Source organism: Lepisosteus platostomus, chromosome 4, assembly GCF_059453375.1.
Source record: "Lepisosteus platostomus isolate fLepPlt1 chromosome 4, fLepPlt1.hap1, whole genome shotgun sequence".
Classification (NCBI taxonomy): Eukaryota; Metazoa; Chordata; class Actinopteri; order Semionotiformes; family Lepisosteidae; genus Lepisosteus; species Lepisosteus platostomus.
In genome coordinates, this window is record NC_142614.1 from 50,462,565 (window position 1) to 50,487,992 (window position 25,428).

Below are 25,428 nucleotides of genomic sequence, written 5' to 3' on the forward strand. Positions count from 1 at the left end.
AAATGTAGAAAGGACCCCAGGTAAGGAATTGAACCCAGGGTCCCAAAACTGTGTCACTATGCTGCCCATACATTTAAGTACAGTGAGTTGATCAAAGCTGTAAAACTAGGAAAGAAAATGAACAGACTTTGAGCACATCTATGTGAAAGAGGCTATATACCCCTTCAGAGTTATAAAAAAACACTATCAGCTTTTCACTTCTGCAAATTTACCTTTCATTGTTCTCATTTGTCTAAAACCCTTTAATGGTGACAAGTGTAAAAAGGAAACTGAAACATAAACCATGAATATCACTCCGGTAGTTCTGAGTTGTGTGAATCTACACATGAAGAGATTTGAGTTTTTATATAAATCCATCAAACTCCTCTTCAAAGAGAATGTGGGGAAGCAGTAAAGCAAACAGTATGCTTAGGTATATGGCAAAATATGTGGAATTTAACTCAGTAGGTAAGACCTCATTCAGACTATTGTGTTCAGCTTCGGTCCCCATAGGATGTTTAATCACCAAGTGTCTCCTGGTGTCAGGGGACTGTCACATGCATAGACTGAGAGATTTGATCCAAATATATAAAATCCTAGGGGAAACAGATGAAAAAGAGAAAAAAGAGCATGTTGCGTCAGATCTGGAAATCAAGGCGGAATCCAATTAGAATGGACAATAAGTAAACCTTTTTTACACAAAGAGTTGGGGGGTTTGGGTCAAGCTTCCTCTGCAGGTGGGAAAGGCTCAAACTCTGGGATCCTTTAAGAAGCATCCAGGCTGAATTTTAGCATCACTTACTGTAGATAGTAAACAATCAAGGCTGAATTTTAGCATCACTTAGATAGTAAACAATCAAGTGAGCAAAACAGGCCTTTTATGTTCTTATGTTGTTACTGAGCCATGATGTTCCTTTCAGGGGGACAGAGGTACTCTTACTCTGTATTATATTTAGAGCTCTTGTTATGGTTTTGGTAAAACGTATACCATCACTTGCAGAACCAATTATTTGCTACAATCTATGCACCATGTATTACTCTTGCACTTCTTGTCAACTCCATTATTGATTAATCCTACCATTGCACTGTTGCTTTCGCACATTTAAGTTTAGAAAGAAATGAGCATGTATGGGCTAATGTGGGATGCTCTTCAAACCACACCTACTATATTCAGAATTAGCCAGTCACATGGTCACTTGTGATACCTGAAGGGGCTCAGAGCACTGACACTACACAGCGACGCCCCTAGTAAGCAATTCACACAGAGTACCATGCCACTTTAATGCCAGACGTTGTCGGGCTCATCTGAGTGATAGGATCTAAAAATAAGTCATTAAGCAGGTCTACCGAGTTCAAGTGGAAACAAACCAGCATCATTTTCATTTCATATCAAGTAAACAATGCTGTCGCTAAGGTATGACCATACTCAAAACTCTCATATTTGAAAAATTATATATTATCCCTTCAGGAATATACAATATGCTTGTTTTCCACTGAAGTCCCACATTTTAAATAAGCAAATTAAAAATGTAACGCATTTTATTTAGATGCTAAATTTAAAGGAACATTGCATTTTTTCTTTTATTTGTGTGTCATGAGAGTATACTATTTCAATGAAAGAAAAGAACTAAAATATATATACAGGTTTGGATGGCACATTTTAAACATTATCTATTGACCTTAATAAAGAAAAAACAAACATTGAGAAGAGTTCTGGGAACTGGTTGCATTTTTGTGCTTGTGGTTTTAACGGCCACATGAATCAGATGATCTGTTGTGGTACTCATTATGAAAATGTCTATTGTGGTGCTCAAGGACAAAGGGTTGCAAAGCCTATAGTTTAAAACTGACTTCTCCAGACAAAATAAGTTTTCAGTATTCACTGTTACAAAGTGGTTTAGTTTTCTACTTATCGGTGTCTTATTTGCTTCAACATAAAAAGTGCAAGGTTTACATATGCTGAGCCCTATGTAAGAAATCATTCCTACTATCAATCATTATCTAATGTAGGTTATGTTTTAAAACAATCTCAGATTACAATTTAACTTAACAGTATTTTCACCTTTGTTAAAACTAGAGGAAGATCATCAGAGGCAGGTGGAAAATTAGTACAGTGTGAAAAGCCATGAGCTGATTTTAAGCAAATTCTGAATTCTTTTACAAGCAACGTGGTAGATTTCCCACTTTGTACAAAACTAAACACAAAAAGATGTAATTCATGTAATGTAAATTTTGTCATTCAAACCTGCTAGTTAAATGTGCCTCATATTGTGCTGAATTAAACTTCATTTCCAGCAATTTACTTGCAAAATGTTAAAATATCATCATGCAATAATAAACAAATAAAACATACATTGCAATTCTTATCAGTGGAAAAACAAATGTCCTGTATATCTGTCCTTCAAGCCATAGCACATTTTAACATCAATTAGCCTACTTATACAGCAATATTTCCCCTGGCGCAAAGCATATGGCTATCTGCTTTCTTCTATTTGTTCTTAACATTTCTTGTTTTATCACAGTAAGCAAACCCATTGTTTCCCCCAAAAACCTGTTTTTTGTTTTCAGGGATTTACCTTGAATTACCTCGGTTTTTCAGCATAGTCACGACAGTTACATTTAACCATATTACCACAGACTCACATTTTAAAGAAACATCACCTGTCTTTACAACTGTTTTTAGTTGTTTTAATTAGAAAAATCTACCATAGCAACCATAATTTCATTCATTTTGAATAAAAAATAAAATATTTTTGTGACACAAATAAATAAATAAGCTTTTTCTTCTTGAGTTTGGAAGAGTTTATTCTTGAGATTTTTTTTCAGACGTACTATTTTTTTGAGAATTATAATTTTATGAGTTTGTGAATCACAGAAATGTTAATAAGTACCTTGAGGTTAATTACACCAAAACAAGCCTTAGCAAAGTGGAGGTAAATGTTAAATAAAACTTTGATGCAGTATAATTAAGCTAACAACTTAGTAAAACACGAGACAGAACTTTATTCGGAAAGACATGGTCTGTTATGAAATGACCCACCTACTTATATTCTGCATTCATCACTTAAAACTACAGAACAAATAAAAATATCCTTCTCTGCTTTTACTAAAACTGAAAACTTTTTTTGAAGAATTGAGGATAGTAGAGTAAAGGTGAAAAATGTAGTGTCTGCAGCTGTGTGTCACAATGTGTGTTTAGTGCACCAGGGGTCATGTGTGCTTTGGATGTTAAATTTGGTGATGATGAAGTCATTTTTATTGAACTTTGACTGCTTACAAATAATGGTTTCACAGTGTTTGCGTGTCTACAGATATAACTTTCAACGTCTGAAGCCTGCCTCACAATTATAGTTCTTCTAAATAAATGAGACCATCACTAATATTTTATCTTGCGTGTATTATTAAGCAGGTCGACTTAATATCTGGTGGAACAGGAGGAAGTAGATATGTGTTGGACTGTTTAAAATTGTGATTACTTTTCTAGTATTATGGCAAGGTGCCATTTGGATTGGTACTAATACCTAGAACCAAAGTCTACTGTTGAGAATAGTTCTTTTTTTAGGGTTAGATACACAATAAAACATTGATTTCATTCAGGGTAACAGCCGCATTTCATAGGGCTTAATATGGTGTGAGGTATGAATTAGGCTTAGCTTGAAAGTTTTACATCAATTGGACTTGAATAGTAGCTGTTGGTAATGCTTAATTCTAAAGCAAACTCCATCTGCAACTCTGGCCTGACATAAAAGTTGAACGTAAATCACAAAAAAACATGTGTCATGTCATATAAACCTTACTGTAACATTCATTGAAGCCTAAGACAAACCCTAACCCTTACCCCACTTCCTAATATGCTACTGTTTAAAATTAAAACACTATTAAGCATGGATTTATACTCCAGTGGAGCTGAGGACGTAGACATACAGTATGTTCTGATACCTTGTATTACTACTAAATTAGTGTTAAATGAGTAAAATTATTGTCCCTAGGAATATCAAAAACCTTACATTTCGACAACATTGACATTCACATGGCTTAAGAAACTTGCAAGGACTATGACACCAGACTCTTTAACACTTAGGAACTCTATTGATAAACCACCTTTCTTGTTTACACAGAAACCTATTTTTCCAAGTTGATTAATTTAGTCCTCCATACAACCTGAACTCATTAACTATAACTTTGTACTGCTCTAGAAACAATTTCTCTTTAACTGAAGTTTCCACACAAAGGTTTTGCACAATAAACATAACAACTAAAAAAAGCAAATACAAACTCAACATTCTGTAAAAAAGAATATAACATTGTAACTGAAGGAGTCAAACAGTGCTTTTTGCTTTTCAGAGGCTCGAATCTCCACTGTTGTGTACTAAGTTTATGAATTGTAACTGACAGAAGAGGTGTTCTTTGGCTTCATGCTGGTTTACAACTAGAATGCCGCACAGCATTATAAATGCCATTGGCTGCTACAAATTTATCACTGAGGTGAACAATATTGCCAACAGGTGCCAAAGCATGTGACACTGCATCATTTTCACCCCAAACACACCATTTATCCCTTCCAATGTCTGGCATGCACAGAAAGGAACTGCTCTATTTTCAATCTAGTTTAAAAAGAGATATAATTTCCAATGTATGATTCATACTACATCTGTTGTAGACGTGGACAGACCTCTTCATCATAGTTTATTATTAAAAACAATCCTCACTTCAGGAATTTCAAAACATTTGGCAAGCCACATATGAAATGTACTGTAAGCCATCAAATCCACACCCAGGTCATTCTGATATCATTCAGTAGTTCTGAATTCTTGGGCCGTACTATGCACAGAATTACAAAATTGCCTCTGACATTCCATCTTAATTTCTTTCAGGTCAGTTTTGGCTTGATGTGAATCTAATACCAAACTGGGCATATCTCTCTTTATGTATTAGAAATGGGGCTTAAACTGCTCCCAGGCTGTGAGTTTCATTTTGTTCTAAAGTTGGACCCGACTGGAGCTCATATTGCATTCTTGTTCCCTTTTCAATGGCATTCTCCTTTAAAAACAATTTCCTTTTCTCCTTCATTTTAATTTACATTAATTGTTCGAACCATGAGGGCATGCAGATTTCAGCAGAGTGTAATTAAGACCGCTATTCCTAGGAAGCCAAGAGAGCCGAACAGGACCTCTGCCAACGTAACAGAACTATAAAAAGAAGTCTAAGCGTCAAATTACAACCAAGGACAGTCTGCTTTCTAAGCAGTGGGAGATGAAATTTGTCCAATGTTCAGAAAAAAATGCATGAAGCCTGTAGGAGTTTACTGCAGCCTTTTCCTATTTTTACACCACTAAACCTACATTTCTCTAGAAATATGACTAAACAATGCCTGAAATCCCACAGCAGGACATATTAAGAAAAAAGAGAAAATGTGTGGGTTGGGGGTTATAATTTACATACTACATACTTTTGTTTATTGTATTTATTTAAGCGTAGTTCAAATAGATACAGTGTTTAGAACTTGGTGTTACTCACAAACAGCTGGACTGACATAATTAGAAATTGTTTAGCTTTCAGAAACAGTGCAAAAAGATAAATGTAATCCTGTACTGTAGTGTAAAATGTAAAAAGTACTTCCTCCATCAGCAGTATTCATCTGATCTATAATACACCACAATACCTTATCCATTACCAATGTAAAGAAAATAAAGTCCTGTTGTATCCTATTGTAAAAAAAACACAGCATAACCTAAATTGTATTGTCTTAGAAGAGAGAGTGGCCTCTCAGCTTTTGTGGTCTATCTGGGTCAAAGCACCAGAACAAAGACAGAAAACTTTGGGGATAAGACATGCTGTACACAGTGGGTGGATTTACTTTACTTTATTGATGTTGCAAGATAAAGGCATTTTACCAGGACACACAATAGATGCCCCTTTCATTTTCAAATACTCAAAAAACCCGTAACTTGTAGTATGTAAAAATAATTGAGAATGAAGACTGTAAACAGTCAATTGAAAAAGAAAAGTCAACTGAAAAGAAACAATAATATTTTATGTTTGTAACATCTCAGTATATTTAAAAAAATTATTGATTTAATTACTCTTGCCCTTTACAAACTAATAACATATGAAGTTGCAGTTGTTTTTACTAGGCTTGGAACACTTTCTAAGCACATATTATGTTTAATAAGCTATGGTGACCAAACTTGAGCACAGTATTTTAACTGATATCTAAACAACAGCATTATAATTCTTAGGAATAACTCCCCTTTATCTGAATTCCACACTATTTGCTATATACCCATTCTATTCGCTTCTTATATTATATATAGAACAGAAGAAACTACATTAACACCCAGATCCCTTCCATGTACAGTATATCTTCCTACAGTCCAATCATTAGTCTTTATGGCAATTTTGTTTTCCAATGTAAAAACCCAAGGATGATTCACAGTGCTGCATTTAAGCATTCCTATAGCGCGTTCTGGGCTCTGTAAGAAGCTAATGCAGAAGACAGAATACCAGGGAAATTTAACTTTCATAGATTACTATTTATAATACGTATGCATGTCTTCAAACATTTTTATTGTTTGCTACAGTTATTTTACAAGCATATCACCTCTTTCCTCAGATGGAGTTATATAGCCCACATAAAGGTCATGTCTTAGAACATTGCTCTTCATTCCTCCCTCCAACACTTTGGCATTTAAACACAAAAGATAAGCAAATGTCACATCAAGGGATATAATGAACTGAAACATTTTACTCTTTTTTGCTGACAGCCAATAATGATCTCTCTGGTCCTTACCCAGCATTGTTACTGACAGCTGTCAGGCCTTTTACTCCAGTCTTCAGTAAACCTTTTATTAAGCTCTCTGGGATGCCACACAAACCAAATCCTGAAAATTAGAATTAAACAAATAATGAGGGGGAAATGGGAGATTATGTTAAAAAAAAAATCATCTATCTGGTGCACAACTCAAGATCTCAGTCAGTCATATTTTGCAAAACTGAACTCCAATAAACGATAGAGAATCTTACTCCACTAACACAAAGAGCGAAACATATCTGGATCATTACACACATTACAGAAATATTTTAACCTTTTACTCAAGCAGTGTTGCTTATAAAATAATATATATATTAAAATGTATATAAAATACTGAAGAAATTAGTACAAATGTTCTATTTTGTCAAGATCAAACGATCAAATCAATTTGTTAGCCAAATATGGCTGTCCAAATCTGTGCTTTGTTTTGCAAAGAAAAATAACCTGGAAGTGAGTTATAGAGGGTCATAATTGGACTTTTTCCAGTCACCCAGGAGCAAAGCTGAAAGAGCTGCTGTAAGCAAATATCAAAACCAGCTAAGCCATTAGTCTTTAAATGTAGACTACTGGTTCAATTAATTAAAAAGTAGCTTTGCACAGCTTCTAGCCATGAAATTGATTCAGCAGTGAATGTTTCACTAATATTAATAACTGAAAAAATATTGAATTAGGTAGGATCAAAGGTATACTCTCAAAGATGTCAATCATCCTAATATAATGATTTGGTTAAAAAAACAATACAAATACACACAAATACAATAAAAAGTACAAAGATTTAAGGTAAAAAAATATACCCTTATTTAGAAAAGTCTTATTGTTTCTCACCTCCAACAAGCACTGTGGCCCCATTTGGAATATCTTTAATTGCTTCTGTTGCATCTTCATAGAATTTTGCTTTCCTACTGCTGGATGTTGAAAAATAGCAGCCACAGCTCTGGAATAATAAAAAAAAAAGAATATTTACTATTTGAACAGCTTCTCCCCAATAAAGGGACCGGCTGAGCTCAGAGTAGCAAATCATCAAATAAGTCACAGGTTAAGCCTGACATCACAGAGCCAGACAGAGAAAATGGCACAAGTATAACCAGACCGTATTAAACACATGCTTTCATCTGCATTCAGCTACATGTGGAGCCCATTGTTTTATCACTGAATACAATAAGGAGAGAATGTCTGAATGGCTGACACTGTTGAACATCTTATAGAGCACAGTGCTACAGTAAAGCTAAGTATTGAGCTATGTAAGAAAAATAAAAATGCATTAGAAATGTTTAAAGATTTATATGAGCAATAAGATATGTATTTTCTAATCACTTCTTCCAACTGAAGGTCACAGAGGAGCCACAGACTATCCCAGCAAGCAATGGGTCAAAGGCTGGGTACACCTCTAACAGGGATGCCAGTCCATTGCAGGGCAGAAACAGACATACCATACGTACTCATACCTAGGGTCAACTTTCCCAGAAGCAATTAACCTACCAGTATGTCTTTGGATTGTGGGAGGAAACCAGGGCACCTAGAGGAAAACCCACGTAACCACAGGAGAACATGCAAACTCCACACAGACAGTACTCCAGGTCCAGGGTTGAACCAAGGGCCCCAGCATTGTGAAGCAGCAATGCTAACCACTGCTCTCCTGTGTGGCCCAGCTATGGAATATCGTACTTTGCAATAACCCAGGCCTACATTTCCTTCCTCAAAATACTTTAATCTTAGGTGTCTTAGGTGATCAGGTAGCTAGGCAAATGCTCAGGGAAAAGACTGTACCCTACATTTCAGACACTGATTTGATCTGGGGCATCTCATTCCTCAAAAAGCAACCCCAAGGTGTGGCAAGACCTGATGACACAGTTTTTGATTAGCTAAAAAGCACATCTCCTGAACTGGTCTATTGCTGAAGAAGAGATAATAGAGGATAAAGATGACATATGACATATACAAAAACATATTGGTAATAATGACAATACACCACACAATGCATACAATAGCATTTTTTTTTTCACTTCGTAATTGTAGACGTGCAGGTTTAACTGTTTTCATTCTTATTGCACTTTGTATTATAGTAAGGTTAATAAAATTCAGGAGGGTAAATATTGTTTTCATTCAGTTTCAGACTATTTTATTTTAAATGTAGTGAATTCTATGTCATGATTTGGCCTATAACTTGTTAAATAGTGAATTTTGCAGTTTGATTTTCTTATTATTGAGGGATTGATGTTACTGTAAATGTTGTTGTAGGGGGTGTAAATTAGCTCTGCGCACAGTACTCCATATCAGTAAAATGCATTGTAGTATAATATTGATAGTGATCTTTATACCATGAGCATAGATGTGCATGGAAAGCACATAAAAACACGGATTTACAATCTAGTGTCAATTTCATATCTGGGTAGGTGCTAATGTCCTCTATAAGTCAAATAATGTTTCTTCATTCTACACACCGTTTGATCAGTTTATCAATGTTATGATACTCGTTTATCCTCCAACATTGTTTTGAAGACATTAAAGTGAAGCCTTGAAAAGCTCATGCAAAGACGTGCAGACCTTTGCCAATTTCGAAAAAGCAAAACTGAACACTATATATAAACAGAATGTAGTTATTCTGATCCCCCATACATTCACTCCAACATCATAATAATGCAATAATGGCTGTAAGAGGGAAGAAAAGTTTGCCACACTCTAATTAAACAGACAGGATCATGTTAACTCTATACGGCTAAAGGAACCTGTGTTTCACTGAAAGAAGGCCTTGCTTGTAAGAGGCTGGGAAACCTGCCAGGATCACATTCCTCATGCTCATGGAAAAGCAGCCATTAAACTTCATCCACTGCAGCTAATAATATCTTCTGCACTAATGTGAATGAAGCCTTCTGGAAAATATCTGTCTGTTAAAAAGTCCTTCCAAATTCTTTTCCGTAGCGTGGGTTTCTCCAATCCAGATCGCTCCAGCGTCTGAACACCCAGATCCTGCCAGTACCTGAACAATTGCTTTCACTTTGCTCTGGACACGTGGTGTTTGTGTGCAGGTGACAACCTGAATCAGAATTTGAAAGGGAAACTTGACTAAAATGTTGTTTTAGAAAAACCTTAACATTGACAGTCCCTATATCACCAGATTTATATACACTGCTAGAAATACACTGAAAATAATTTATATGACAGAAAATTCTATGTTGACCAAAATATAATTAAACAATTTGTCCAAGTTGTGATAGTAAATTAGTCAGCATGGATTTAAATCAAGTTTTATCTTTAATTTACAATGCATTTATCCCCACTAAAATTACCAATATTACTAAAGATGTTAATATGAACTATGAACAGGTTCATAGTTCGCAGATTTTCAATCCAGATCTGAAAACTATCAGACTGCAGCACGTCTCAACAGATATTGAAGTACAGTACAATACCCCACTTGCAGTGCTATCCTTTTTCTAAAACTTAAAACAAAAACTGAATCCTCACTTCTCACTCCTTTTCAACATTGGCTTTTGGACAGAAGATACCGCTGACCCCTTGAGAAGAAATGTTATTAAAGAAATAAGATTATGTTGATTTTTTTAATTCCCTCTGGCATCACAGGTCATCATTGCAGCTTTTATGATTCACAAATCTGAGCAATAAAAAAGAAAGCAATGCACTTGTTGTACAGTATACTGTATTTTCAACTGTTCCTCTCTGGGGTCAGAAGTACAACCACACCTTTGTTCAAAAAGCACAATGTATGGACAAAGACATGATGAAAATTGACTGATTTCAACCTTTTATTGTAAAATAAAGTGTCCACTATCATTGCTAACACCATGGCTTATTTCTAGGTCAAAATCATTCACCCAGAAACTGCATGTGGAATGGGGATCAGACTGCTGAAAATGGCAGACTGAGTTTCTTCCCTGCCAAAAAATGGATTTCACCCAAACAAGATGACCATGTAACATCATCCAGGTGAATGCTGCACATTGGTGGTGGTGAAGGGGAGTCCTCATTTACTGTAAAGCACTTTGAGTGGAGTGTCTAGAAAAGCGCCATATAAGCATAAGAAATTAATTTTTTATTATTATTATATGCAATCAAGGCATATCAGACAGGACAAAAGTAGCTGGAGATCTGTCAATCCCCATTCTAAACCTGGAGCCGTGCCACAATGTCACACTTGTAGGAATACCAGTGACTTGCCACATCAACCAACTGGCTCTGCACAAGGTTAAACTCAGGCCCTGCCCACAGGCAGCGTTGTGATACTCTGCAAAGAAACTAACAACTTTCACAAAATTACACAATCTTGCCTTGCTCATATGCAGGTAAATGGGAATTATCTAACAGAATAAAGATCTGGATAATATTTTAGTCTCATTTAGCTTTAAATTAGCCACTAAATATAATGCAAAGATGTGCACATGCTCTATCCTTTACACTTAAATACAGAGGCAGTTAAAGTATACAGAACAGATTTCTTGCACAACCCTGCACTTCAGCTCTTTAGTCTGCAAAGTGAAATACTTCCAGACTGGAAGAGAACATTGTACAATACATAATAGTATAATGCAATAAATAAGTTTGCAAATAAAACTTATTCATCCTTGTTGTTACCTTATTATATTATTATGGTTTTTTCTATTGTCATTTCCTGATTAACTTGTTTAATAATAATAATAATAATAATAATAATAATAATAATAATAATAATAATAATAATGACAGAATCCTTGCCACCTTTCTTCCAAGGTCGCTCATGAGCCATTGTTTACCTGACACTAAGTCTTCAGTATCATGGTTACCACTTTCTCTGCTTACAACATCCAAGAACAGAGCATACACCTGCATTTATAGATAGGGCAATGGGATTTCTTTTAATCACAAGTTAAATCTATCATAAATGAAACGACAGTCATCGGCGGTCTCAGAGAACAAAGACACGGACCGGCGGACACTAGCAAAGTGACAGCTAACTTCAAAAGCAGACAAGTCCATCACACAATGCCCCAGAATAAAACAGACATGAAAATCACATGCAATATGCTAGTGACGCTTTCTAGCAAGGAAATAAAACATGAACAATTATACGTCTGATAAAAAAGGATGTACTCAACAGCTCTGATATGTCGTAGCAGCAATAAATAAAAACAGCATAAATGCAGATATTTAATTCCAGTACAGACCTTGCTCAGTGCATTCGTGGCTGCCCTAAGGTTAGTATTGGAGACTGCTAACAAATTTTTGTAGAATACTTTTTCCGCTCTAAATAACGCTTTGAAAGCCGCCATCTTTGCAAGTGTGCCGATTTTCAATTTTGCTATTGATGTGTTGAGCTGGTGCGTGAATCGTGATCAGCTCTCAGTAGCAGATGACATAAAACAGAAAAGGCCGGCCGAAGGAGGGAGTGATGGGGGCTCGTCAAGCTCATTATAATTTAACCGTTTCACTGCCTGCACGCTCGCACCCAGAAGCGAGTAACAATCGAGAAAAATGATTTTTTTTCACTCTTTTTTAAGATATTTAAATTGATGTATAATAATTAACAACGGACTAAAGAAGCAGTTAGTTGTATGCTTGCTACCTGTATGTATTTTGCATTTTTCAGGTGTCTGAATATTTGAAGGTCGTCTTGAAAATCAACATTAGGAGTCTTTGTTCCTCTTACAGTCACAACTGTCCTGAACTGTACATAATAATAATGACGATTGGACGCTGTTGTCTCAGTTGTGGTTCCAAATTATAGTAATTTTATAAGTGCTAATCTGAACTATTTAATTGTTTTTCTGATCCCCGCTTTTGCAAGCATTAAGTGAACATATCCGACATAATGTTGAATGGAGCTCAGAGACGTATCATATTTTATCATGTGCTAGTCATGGGAATAGACAGCTGTATCTGAATCACAGCGAGTGTCTTTTTATTACATCAAGTATACGTACAAACATCATTTCTGCGCACCTAGGTTTTACCTATAGGCTGACTTGTTCTCCATTCAGCATATGCGAGATATCCTCGTCTGATCGAAAGATTTTTTTAAATTAAAAAAACATGAAAAACTGCAGATCTAAAGAAGAAAAAATACGCCCTTGTACTTTCTAATAGTGACAGTCTTCCAGGAACGTTCTGGAAACTACAATCGCCAATCTTGTTCACACAGTGTGTGAGAGAGAATGTACTGTACCAATCTCAAATGAAAGACAAGGCAGGCAATAAAGGAAGTCGTGAAATAATGGTTTTACTGAAATAGAATAGATTGTGTTTTTTACACAATATTTCTTCAATGTTTGAGTACCTGACCCCGGACAGCCCTGAGCGCGGGTGAACTGCCCGGGTGCCCGGGGGGTAATATTGCTGCACACGTCATATATATTCCCAGACTAATTACGGCCTCTTTAGTCTTCATTTTGCTCAGCTATTTTATAATTTTGAGACTAACTTCTCCTTTTTGATGAAAAACGTAGTAGGTGTGAAAGCAGGTTGAAATCTAATGTTTGAATGCAGCACTGTAAGGTTGTCAGAAACAGAGGGACTTAATGCACCTAACAGGTCCTTTGATTTAGGGTGTTTTAAAAGTTTTGAACATGCGTACAGTAGAGGATTTAATGTGGAGCTCAATCATCGGAGCACAATGTGTCTGCATGTATTCTAGGTTTTTTAAGTAACAGTACCCATTTAAACTAATCTATGTGCTGAATTAGGTGGTTACGGAGCCAAATCAAAACGAAAATCTATGGACCCAACTAGCATCAGGACTGGACACCTGTGGTACAATATAAGAGACGTATTTTAATGTCTCAGAAGTGCTAGCGTGACCAGGACAGCCCTGTCGCTGCCTGGTTTCGCTCACAGCTGAGGCGCCAACGGGCTCAGACAGAGGAAACCGCGCTTCATCGCTGCCCCGATACTCCAGCAGGCAACTGGAACAGTGCTTGACTCCTCACAAGGGTAAAGGGTTATGGTACAGTACCTGTCCTGAAACACCATAAATTAACAATTATACTGATGCGTGGATTTTTATTTAATGAAAAATAATAACGTATTTATGTCGATGATAATTATATGCATACAAAACAAATAACCTGTTCTACTTCAAAAAATAGCAGTTGAAAGCTACTGTATGTATTCTTATTGTGAAACAAACAAAAGCAAGAGACAGGTACTCTGTCATGAACCCACAGAGTGTCCCAGCTCTACTGTTTATACAACAGTCCGTGTTTAACTTCATTCCAGAGCTCTTGCCAGAGTATTGACACAGCGTTTGGATTTTAAGGTTAAGTAAAAAATTTATTCAGTACACCATCGAAATACATCGTGTTCAACCTTTACTCCAAAAACCTTTCACCAGTTTTGGTGAAAGTCTGTTCCACGTATAATGGAGATGTAGAGTTACCCAAAAATGATCCCCAAGACACAAATGTTTAATTTATTTTTAATTTATTTCACGGCGGATAAGTTCCCACATCCATAACTGAACCTCTATTGAAAAAAAAAAAACGAAAAAATAAAACACTTTTATTTTTAGTTTTAGTTTACTTGAATTCAAATCATTAAAGGGATATAAAAACAATTGTCTTTATTTATTGGCTATTGGTTTGAGATTGCCTGAGCAAGTGATCACATATAATAATAATAATTGCTTACACTTATATAGCGCTTTTCTGGCTTTACAGGTAATGTAAACCACCAATGTGCAGCATCCACCTGGATGATGCGACGGCAGCCATAGTGCACCAGAACACTCACCACACATCAGCTATCAGTGGGGAGGAGAGCAATGTAGCCAATTCATAGATGGGGATTATTAGGAGGCCATGATTGGTAAGGGCCAATGGGAAATTTGGCCAGGACCCCTATTCTTTTAAAAATCTGCCCTGGGATTTTTAATGACCACAGAGAGTCAGGACCTAAGTCTTACATCTCACCCACAAGACAGCACCTGTATACAACATAGTGTCCCCATCACTATACTGGGGCATTAGGATCCACATGGACCACAGAGTGAGCATCCCCTGCTGGCCCCACTATCACCTCTTCCAGCAGCAACCTTAGTTTTTCCCAGGAGGTCTCCCACCCAGGTACTAAGCAGGCTCTTATCTGCTTAGTTTCAGTAGGTTGCCAGTTGTGAGTTGCGGGGTGTTATGGGTGCTGGCAGATGGCTCAAAATGTCTTGGAAGTGGAGCATCATTGCTGGTGGATTTCAGAAAACTGAATATATATATATCTCCTGTTGTAGTTTCTGATCCTTGCCCTTATTAAAAATTCTTAACAAAACGTAATTTCAGTTTTAACAATACATTACATGTTCATTATTCTTTGCACCCCATGTGTCTCTTGATGTTAAAATAACTTTAAAGGTATTTTTATGACTATATTAAAATTGTTCATCATTTAAATACATCTTTACAGATTTTAAGTGCTTTTGGGCAATTCGTTAAAAAAAGCGATATTTTTTTACTGCAAATCTTTTTAAAAGCACCAGAAAGAACACAGATATGTCAAGCAATAAAGAGGAAATATCCCTACAATAGTGTGTTCTGAGTATAACAGGAAAAACAGAAACCCAGAAAATGAAAAGTGTATGAACATTTTATAATGGATGTAAAGGAGTATCTGAAGACTATTTCAAATTGTAAAAATATGAAAGCGATGCGGACTTTATATAATTTGTTTAAACTTTTTTCATAACTTTTAAATTTTTGTAATATGTACCCCTGCAGAATCTTTTGTCTTGAAATGTTACATGTACTCTTGTTTGTATTGTATTCGTTGTTGTTATAAATGCTTAAATAAAAAAGAAAATGAAAATTGTCTCATTTTGTACACGTATATAGTACCTCGGCCTCCAGTAGGCAGGTTGCTTTTTTTCCTACAATGACGTCAGACCCTGGCGTGGACGGCGGAAGGTCACGTGACACCAATTCGTTCCACGTGTTCAACCGTTGGTTCACGTGACTTGGTTTCCATCATGGCTGACGGCTGCAGGAGGCCTGGGCTGGAGCTGGAAAGGAGAATTTTTGAGCTGGACAGCAAGTGCTCCAGTCTTAGACTGGAAAAACAGGGTAATGTACACTTGATAAATGATAAAGTACGTCATGTGTGGATGTGATGTGTCGTTTACAAGCCGATATTCAGCTTTTATTATGGACTTTATTTTTAAAAAATAAATCGTAGCATGTTGCGTAGGATTATAACCATCATCTGTAAAATGCGACATGTGTGAAGGTCTTCGATTTGGCTTTGTCGACTGAAGTTAGGATTTCCCTCATGGACGTTTATTACGCGACAAATATATTCGGATAGTTTTTCCGTTTGGCGCAAAAGTTAAATATTCTGATCTTGACGTTTTCTTTGAACTATGTCAGCAGCTGAACAACCCTGCAATTATTTTCTTTTCAGCTGCAATATCAGTCACCGTTTTTGTTTCGTTTATCGTGTTATTTGGTTGCAACTTTCACCTTGGTATTTCATCGAGGAAAGGCCGTGGGTGATAATATTTGGAATAAATTGATTTTCTCTCGGCGTGAAAAAGTTACTTATTACTATGGCGTATGTCGGTAAAGAACGAGGTGGAATTTTGAAATTTGACAACCTTGTCCGGATTTAAAACAAGGGTTTTAATAGAGAAACGTAGTTGCTAAGATTCCTTAGTGTCTTCAAATTAATTTGTATTGTCAAAAGACCCTGCATGTACTGCAGAAATAACGTTTGTCCTGTGCACGTTTATCCGGTTACTGTGATGCTCTACAGTTTCTTCTTGGGAGAAGCACTTGTATTTCTTAACAGATTAAATGGAATTTTATTACAAATACAAAAACTATTTCCTCTTAATGACACGCAATGGATATTTGTCCCTTTAATGCACAAATTGTAATGTAGTCCTTCCCTCTGAGGAATACAGAGGAATGAGTCAGTTTCTCTCGTGGTCTTCTCTGTTTAAAAGTATATAACATTATTTTCTTAGCCTGTGAATGTGAGAAATGTCTTTGATGCCCAGAGTGTATCTGGTGGCTCTTCCATAGACTGATTCTAGAGCAACAGTATGTTTGGTGCGATGTGGTAACCAAATTGCAATTGCATTATACCATCCCTTAATTTTAATTGCACCCTTTGAAACATACATCCAATCATTTTCTTTGCCATGTTTATTACTTTTCCATATAACCTGGAAGATTAAAATGATGTCCACATAAGCAGCTATTTTGTTTTTCTTCAAGCCTCTTGGAACTTGGGTTTTCCCATGTTATTTTTGGTATTTTATGGTTTTCCTACCTGCATGCAATGTACCTCACCTCCTATCCCAGTGTAGTGAACAATTGTTTTGGACTGTAAATTATTCATTATATTAACTGAATTCCCATTGTGAAGAAATGATAGATATCCTAGATTTTAAACGTATACCTGTTTTGAAGTTAAATCAAGAAATAGTCATGGGAATTTTCATGAAATCTCATTTAAATGGTCATACTAAACTGCTCAGCATGTATGACAATACTAGTAATAGTTAAAAGGATTATATGGAATCACTGTTATCCTAAAACCTTCTGTATCGTTTCTCTAGGTATTTGTGAATCTGAACACAGGTGTCAAGATAACAGATAACATTACATTTTCTGTATTGTGTCCCTTCCTCATGGTTTCAGTTTTCATGGTTATAGTTTCATTGACATGCTTGTTTTGTTCACAACCTTTAAACATTTCATACAACAAACGTTTTTAAAAACCATATTTGATACAAATATTTTAGAAAGATGCCATACAAGTTTTATTTAAATAGATTTCAGGTACTTGTAAAATATGACCAATTACTATATGATTTTTAAATGTAATTATTTTAACTAAAATGTGGTCAATGCAGAGGGCTGTGAAACTGTAAACTTCAATGTGGTAATCATTTTTTAAGTTTTTAGTTCTTTAATGGTAATACTAGTGGAACGTAATAGTCTTTTATTTATACAAGGTATGCTCCCGTGAACAAGTAATAATATACTGTATTTTTTCCTAGATGATGACTATTTACAGAATGCATCTGCCATACTAGACAAGTTGAAAAACTATTACAGACAAGGGGGAGAAAGTAACAGTCTCCCAAAACTGCTTCAGGATTACACACAGGTATTGCAGTTAATCAAATGAAAATGCTCAGAAAAGGCTGGAATGTCCAACGGACTTAATTGAAAGCATGCTCCAAACTATTTTGCATATATTGTCAAAGTCAGTGAATAAACTAACACTTCACTTGAAAATACTAATATGGTCAAGCATTAGTTTACATTTGAGTGGTTCCAAAGAGTACAGTGACATTTTAACTGCCTTTAAGGTCAGTTGCGGAACAATATGTGACGTGAGTTTTTAAGGTCCTGTCCATTATTGAGGCCTGATTTTTTCCTATTTCAGTGGATTCTTGTATACTGTATGTACCGAAGAGGCTATAAAATTGTCCCTGTGGTTAAAAAAATCAGTAACCTCATTAGGACAAGGATCATTAGGATATGATTAGCCTCCTGTGCTTTTATGAAAAGCAATGGAGCTTGTTTAAAGCAGCATGCAAATGAATGTAAGAATGATTGTCTATTTGCAGTGGGAAGTAAATACAAGTATAAAGCCACTTGACATGTACATCTTACAATATCAAAAGAACTCACACACTTGTTTCAGTAGTTCTTAGAAGACATTTTCAGTTGCAAAATCATATAGGTGAGTACTGGATTCGTGAGATGTTTTGTTTTACAAACTGATGCTTCAATTACTGTTGGTTTCCTTTATCTTTACAGGTCATATTAGATATCACTTTCTATGAAGAAAATAAACTTGTGGATCAAGAATTTCCTGAAGACTGTTCACCTTATAAAATTCAGCAGCTTTTGCAAGACCTCACTGAACCTGAAGTGTTTGCAGCAAGATTTGCACCTGGACAAGATGTATGTTAGAATTAGACACCTCTTTATTTTACAACATTTGAAACTTGCACCGCATTTCTTGTAGGTGTAATCTGTGTTTAACAAGGGCATTTGTAAATTGAATGTGTCTCTTCCTGCTTACTGTTTGTTTTATTTTGTACTTTATGAACACTTCATGGATGTTTATCTCTGCAAAACTGAAGGGATATTTATATTTGATGCATACATCAGTTTTTTGGTCAGGCGGTGAGAACAGAAACTACTGAATTTACAACTTATTCGTAAACAACCTGACCTTAAATTGTTTTAACTCATATCTTATATATAAGGATATGTTCTGAAATTTGTTTGATAGCATTTGGACTATGGGCTATACTGGAATATGTCCTTTTGTTGGATTATTTCAGAGTTTATCGCTAGTGTAAACACATTGGTAACACTAGAGCTCTTAAATGCTTAGGAAAGTCAGTATGATGCTCATTGATAACACTGCAGGCATGTAAGCCTGAGAGTTCCACAGCTGACTTGAGCCTTTACACGTCTGCTGGAGTGCTAATCTTGAAAAGCTTCTGTTTTTAATCCGGCAATCTCCAGCCTACCAAGTACATCCTCCCCTACCAAATAGAAATTCTTAAGTTCTCTAAATGTTGAACACAATTAGAGAATATTAACCTTTTCTTAAAGATTATTTTTTAAATGTGTAGCCTTTCCTTTTCTGCACAGGTTCAGTCAGTCCTTGGTTTAGAGTTGCTAGAATGCCTTTACTGGAGAAGGGGAGCACTTCTGTATATGTACTGTCACACCCTACACCAACGGAAGCAATGGATAAAAAAAAACAAAACAACATTTCTAAAGGTAACTATGACTTACTTTTAGTAAGTTGGCATTAGTAGTGATCATAAAATACTTGAGAACAGTATTGGTATCTTAAGTAATAAAATGATCTTTATTGGGGTTTCATTATGAATGTGGTTTCATTATGAGGAACAAGTAAAGGTTTATTCCATACTGAAAAGAGAAGAAAAGAAACATAACATTTCGGCTGTGGACCCTTTACGTGTTCCTTGGCTGCCTATGCGTGCTGACGCAGGTGCCTAATTGAACTACGTCAGTTGTTTCATTATGCCTAGCTAAATTCCCAAACAATGCATGATTTACAGCTGAAGCAGAACAACTTGCCTTATCTTTATTTAAACCTGAAACCTCAAGTTATTGATTAAGCTGCTACAATGAAACATATGCAAAGAAAAATTAAGCAATCTCTATGCCAGTCAACACGATGACTGTAAGTCTTCCATTTTAACTCGCAATGAAGGATGTAGTTTACATTTTGGCTTGATTGTCTTTAACTAATTTAAAAACGGTTAAAAATACTTCTAATTATGAGGAGATGTTTTATGATTAAGCAATTGGTGTTATGTTATTTAATAATTCTTTAAATCATTTTAATTGGAATGGTTTGATCAATAACTGGACCTTCCAAGCTGCAATGAATGTTATACGGCCTGATTCTTGCTTGTTTCCACATTAAGGCAATGCTATGCTAATATTTGGTTTCTTAGAGTTTTTCTTTCTACTACAGTTAGTGAACAAAAATTGGAAACACCAGTGTGAAGTTATTAATAGAGTGTTGGGCCAACAGGGGCAGCCAGTAAGGCCTGTTTGTGCTGTTGCTTAGAGTCTACCATAGACTGGAATTTTGCACGAGACTGGTAGGGGCAGAAAAGGTTGCCTCAGGCATCATTCCCGAATGTCCCATAAACGCTCAGTTGTAACTGACAAGGTCATGACACATGGATATCATCAATGTCATGCTCCTCAAACCACTAGGCGACCACACATGTTCTATGAATGGGGGCATTGATTCGTTGACCATTGCCTGTGCTCCCTGCACCACTTGCCTTGAAAATGTGCATTGTCAAGTGTGGCGAGAGGTGTTTTCACTGCGGCTTGATTTCACTTGCACTTCAGGTTGCAGTCAATTGGTCTGCAGTTGCACACTTGTTTTGCTTTGCATTTTGAATAAATGCACAGATATCACAATCCTGTCGTAAGTGCTTATGCAAACATTGTTTGCTTAATTAATGTGTGAGCCGTACCTGTGGGGCAATTGTTCCTTTCAGTATACTTGGTGTCCCATTTTTTGTCCACTACCTGTACATGTGCTAGAAACATGTTTTTTGGGTACCTACTGTAAGTACATGAAAGGACTTATTGTGGATTTTATTGTAAAATAAAAACGTTTAAAGACAATTTTGTTAGCCTCTCAGAACAGGAAGGGCAGTCATGATCACAGTCAAAATATTGGAGCAACTCCTTCTCTACAATTATTTTCATATGTGCAGAACATGTTACATTTTTCTAATTTTTACATTGTTTTTTAAATAGTAAGTATGGATTGTATTTAGCATCTTAGAACTGCATTGTTAAAGCTGTTTCATGTTTATTTTGTTTAGTGTCTTCAAGAAGGTGTCCGTTACCTAATGCGGATGTTACAAGTGAGAAACTGCGTGAAATTAAATGATGGAGTTGTGTTTCATGATTCATCAACAGCAAACTTACTAAGTGAAGGTACCTGCATGTTTCTGTGCTACATCTGTATATTCAAAGTTAGGAAATACACAAGTTCTTTCAACAAGTGCCTTCACTCCCCACTGATGTCCACAGATTACTGTATAATGTCAAAGAATAATGAGTGACCTGGAAATGTTCTACATGTAATTCAAAAGAAAACCCTGAAATATCTTGATTTGATAAGCGTTCACCCACTTTGCTGTTACACTCTAAATTGAGCCCAGGTGCTTCTAATTTCCGTGAGATCACTCTAAAATATTAACTGAGTCCACCTGTGGTCTGTTCAGTTGGTTGACTTGATTTCAGAAGAAATACATTTGTCTATGCAGCGTCCCACCATTAACAGTGAATGCCAGAGTAGAAACTGTACCATGAAGACAAATAGCTGTCTGTACATCTCTGGCATAGATTTGTGAGGAGGCATAGATCTGGGAAGAAGAAAACGCATATAGTGTGTTCCCAGAATATGGACCCACCCAGATTCTTATTAGAACAGGCCATCTTCCCAAACTGAGCAACTGGGCAGAAAGTACCTTAGTCAGAGAAGCGACCAAGAACCCAGTGACCACCCTGACAGAACGACGGAGTTCTATGGCTGAGATGGGAGAACCTGTCCAGTGCAGATCCACAATCAGCACTACGCAGATTTAGCCTCTATCAGAGAGGAACGAAAACCACTCCTAAGAAATAAAAACACGTAATAGCACATGGCAGACCCTGAGACCATATAGAAAAAAATTATCTGTGAACTCTTTAGCCTGAATGGGTAGTTGTCAGGCTGGAGAGAACAATGAATTTAGTCAAGAAATTGAGGGGGACTGGCTTCAGTCAGCAAAAGACTTTAGACTGGGTGGAAAATTTGGAGTACACAGGACAGTGACCCCAAGCTTGCAGTTGAACTGACACTGGAGTGGCTTCAGATCAAGAAGGTGAATGCCCTTGAGTGACTGAGCCAAAGCGCAGACTTGTATCTCACTGTGAATTTGTGGAAGGGCTTGAAGGTTGAGGTTCACCAATGTTCCCCATCCATCCTGACAGAGCTTGAGCAAATCTGCGAGGAAGACTCAAAACAATTCAGATTTGCTAGGCTGAAACAGACATGCCCAGACTCAAAGCTTTAATTTATGCAGAATACTCCTCTGCAAAATATTGACTCAGAGGGTGAACCCTTGAGTAATCAAGATATTTACACTATTTGGAATCATGTATTGGTGACAAGCTGCTGTGGATGAAAGGTTATTTAAAGCTTTGGTGTGGCAAACCAAAATATAAAATATGTGGTCTCCAGACATATCCATAATGTTTTTTTTTTTATTTGTTGTGCTTTTCCAGGTGTTTTTTCAGATACCCACCTGTTGACCATGATGTACATCGGAGAGATGTGCTTTTGGGCAGTGAAATATGAAGACTGCAGTGGGGAAACATCTGACCGAAAGGAGGAGACATTACAGTTCAGGGACATTGGAATGCAAATATTGCATAAATATTTGTCAGTGTGTGAGGGGCCACTCCAGGGTCAGGGCTGGAATACTGAAAATGCAAAGGAAATTTTGAATATCCTGCAGTAAAAAAAAAAAATAGAACCCACTAAGCACTTATTTTTCAGACTGTTGACTAAGAGTGCATGACAGAAATAAGCAAGCTATAAATGCAACTCTTTGTATTTAAACTTTTTTTTAATGAAATCACATTTATTACCATTTTCCAGTATGTACAGTATTGTTCTATGCACAGTATGTGCTGTGTTAAAGGTAGTTTGTTTCAATTATTGAGTATTAAGTTTTTTTGACAAGGGTATATTGCCTAGTGATGGGTACTAGTTTATATTTTCATAGTGTAAATTTTAATGGAGAAGTGTTAGTATCCTTTAAAATGTATTTGGGTTTGGTTGTTTTTTTTATGTCTAAAATATAAATGTATCCATTTTAGGAATCTTTATTTTTTGATGACTTACATTTCCTGGCGTTTACTGTAAATATGTACTCACTTGCTTCAGCAAGGATAACATTATGGCAAACTGCCATGACTACATTTGATTTCTCTAAGAACAATACAATTGATGTGATTTTTTCTTCTGATACATTTTCTAAAATGTAATCTGAAGAAAGATCTTGTGGATTTTAATCCGCCATCAATAAAATGTTTGAAATAGACAAAAGATCTGCTATTCCTCTCTACCGACCTGAGCAACACATTCGACCTTTATATTTACAATATATGTAGTATTGATCGCCAATACTGGCCTCATCTTTTGCAGTCAACTGTTCTGCTTTCATGGGTTCATGTCACTTTCTTTTCACTGATACTGGTGTTGATACTGTCCGTGGTGATAACTGAAATATGACCTACCTGTGTCCTGAACCTTATTTCTTTGCACCTACTTCTAAGGTAGGTTCTCAGATCTGTTCATTTATTAACCTCATCAGTTTCTCTCTGAATTCTAGTTTTGTCCTTGGAAGTTTAAAGCCTGCAGCTATCACACCTGTGTTAAAAAACTGTCCTTAGTCTGTCATCCTACAGTACATAGGTAGGTGTCAAGGGCACAGTCCCAAGACTGAGGTTATGAACATTTTCTTCGTATTTTATTGATGGTGCTGAAATCAAACCTTTGGTGGACTTTAGAATTCTTTGTGTTACCTTTCACCCTGTCCTTTCAGTTAACGTTCATATTAGGAACATGACATGGGAATTATCTTCTTCTCTGCCTTTCAGATGGTGAAGTATTAATATCTGCCATTTCTTCATTGATTAACCTACCGCAATGCCTTCTGAGATATCTGCTAAGATACTAAACTTCAGCATTTTCAGAATTCAGCAGTCTGTGTACAAGTTAAAAATAATCGGCATCAAGCATACAACTCCCATTTTCCCAGACACCAATTAAACTAGCAGTATATTTTTGGACTGTGTAGAAGGAAATCAGAGCACCTGGAGGAAGCCTGCATGAACTTAGGGAAAACATGCAAACTCCACATAGACAGCAGCCCAGGTCTGGCACTGAACCCAGGGCCCAAGTACAGAGAGGCAGCAATGCTCACCACTGCTAAAACATGTCACGCACATAATTCCCATCCTGTGCAAACTACACTTCTTATGAAAGTTAACTTTAAGGTTTTCCTGCTCACATATAGTATAAGGCTTTGAATGTTCTGCCTCTAGATTGTCTTAAGGACTTAGAGTGTACAGTAGTTAGTACTTGGCTGAATACCAAGCTCTCGAACCTGTGGGAGAGGAGCCTTCTTGTGCACAGCTCCTGCTGTGTACCACGCTGGCAAAATCCATTAGAGACTTGCAACATTTGACATTTTAAAAACTTGGCAATTTGCTGTAACAATTTTTTATAGATAGAGTGCATTCAGCAAAAACGTTTATTTAAGACAAGTAGTATATTTTCCTCACTTCTATTTACCATAAATTACAAGTGCTTGTCTTTACAAAAAATGTTTTTATTCTGCATGTAACAAACTGGTGGCACAGTGGTGCGGAGGTTAGCATTGTTGCCTCGTGGCCCTGGGGTGCTACCTACGTGGAGTTTGTATGTTCCCCGTGTTCATGTGGATTTTCTCTGGGTGCTTCGTTTCCTCCCACAGTCCAAATACATTTGTGCAGGTTAAAAGAGTTCTGGGAAAATTCGCTCTTCTATGAGTCTGTGCATGTTTCTCTACCCTGCAATGGACTGGCATCCCGTCCAGGGTGTATACTGTCTTGCGCCCGTTGCTTGCTGGTACTGTATAGGCTTCGCTTCCGCCGTGACCCTGAATTGGATAAAGTGGGTTAGAAAACGAATGGAGGGAGAAACTGGCGGCTTGCTTTGCTGAGAGCTGTAATGACAGAGAGGCCGCCAAAGCCACAGTTCAGACACTTCAAAATATTGTAGCCTACCTGCGTTGTTTAATTGTTAATGAAATAGGAAGTTTAACATTTCACAGGTTTGTTCTGTATATAAGGTTAGGTTATTCTCACAGGCAGTTATAGTTTAGTGGTATTTGTAAGTTCTAGCAAGGTTGGTAGACTTAGTACAGTTTGTGGGGCTACTGGTATCCTGAGTCTCCATTTTGCTTAATTGTACTGTGTTACTGCAGAGTTTCAGAGACTTCAGGAAATGTTTTGCGTTATGTATATATTTGTCTTGATTATCAATATAAATTCAAGAAATACTTTGGCCCTGACGTTTTTTTCCAGAGTCTGGAG

General features: G+C 36.6%; 2 protein-coding genes across 2 annotated transcripts in view; one reads left to right on the forward strand and one right to left on the reverse strand.

Annotated features, from left to right (window-relative positions):
- oxct1a (3-oxoacid CoA transferase 1a) overlaps positions 1 to 12,139 on the reverse strand; it is an 80,760-nt gene extending 68,621 nt beyond the window's left edge. The window contains exons 1-3 of the mRNA XM_088629807.1: positions 11,950 to 12,139; positions 7,616 to 7,724; positions 6,770 to 6,860 (exon numbers count right to left, since the gene is read on the reverse strand). Coding sequence (XP_088485933.1) covers positions 6,770 to 6,860; positions 7,616 to 7,724; positions 11,950 to 12,054 — 305 coding nt within the window. The 5' untranslated portion in view covers positions 12,055 to 12,139. The remainder of the gene's footprint in view (positions 1 to 6,769; positions 6,861 to 7,615; positions 7,725 to 11,949) is intronic.
- A 3,533-nt stretch (positions 12,140 to 15,672) lies between these two features.
- Positions 15,673 to 25,394, forward strand: rimoc1 (rab7a interacting mon1-ccz1 complex subunit 1). Its single transcript, XM_088629777.1, has 6 exons — positions 15,673 to 15,825; positions 17,769 to 17,878; positions 18,538 to 18,684; positions 19,387 to 19,518; positions 21,120 to 21,234; positions 22,570 to 25,394. Exons 1-6 carry the CDS (start codon positions 15,732 to 15,734, stop codon positions 22,803 to 22,805), a joined length of 834 nt encoding a protein of 277 aa, XP_088485903.1. The 5' UTR covers positions 15,673 to 15,731; the 3' UTR covers positions 22,806 to 25,394.
- The last annotated feature ends 34 nt before the right edge of the window (positions 25,395 to 25,428 follow it).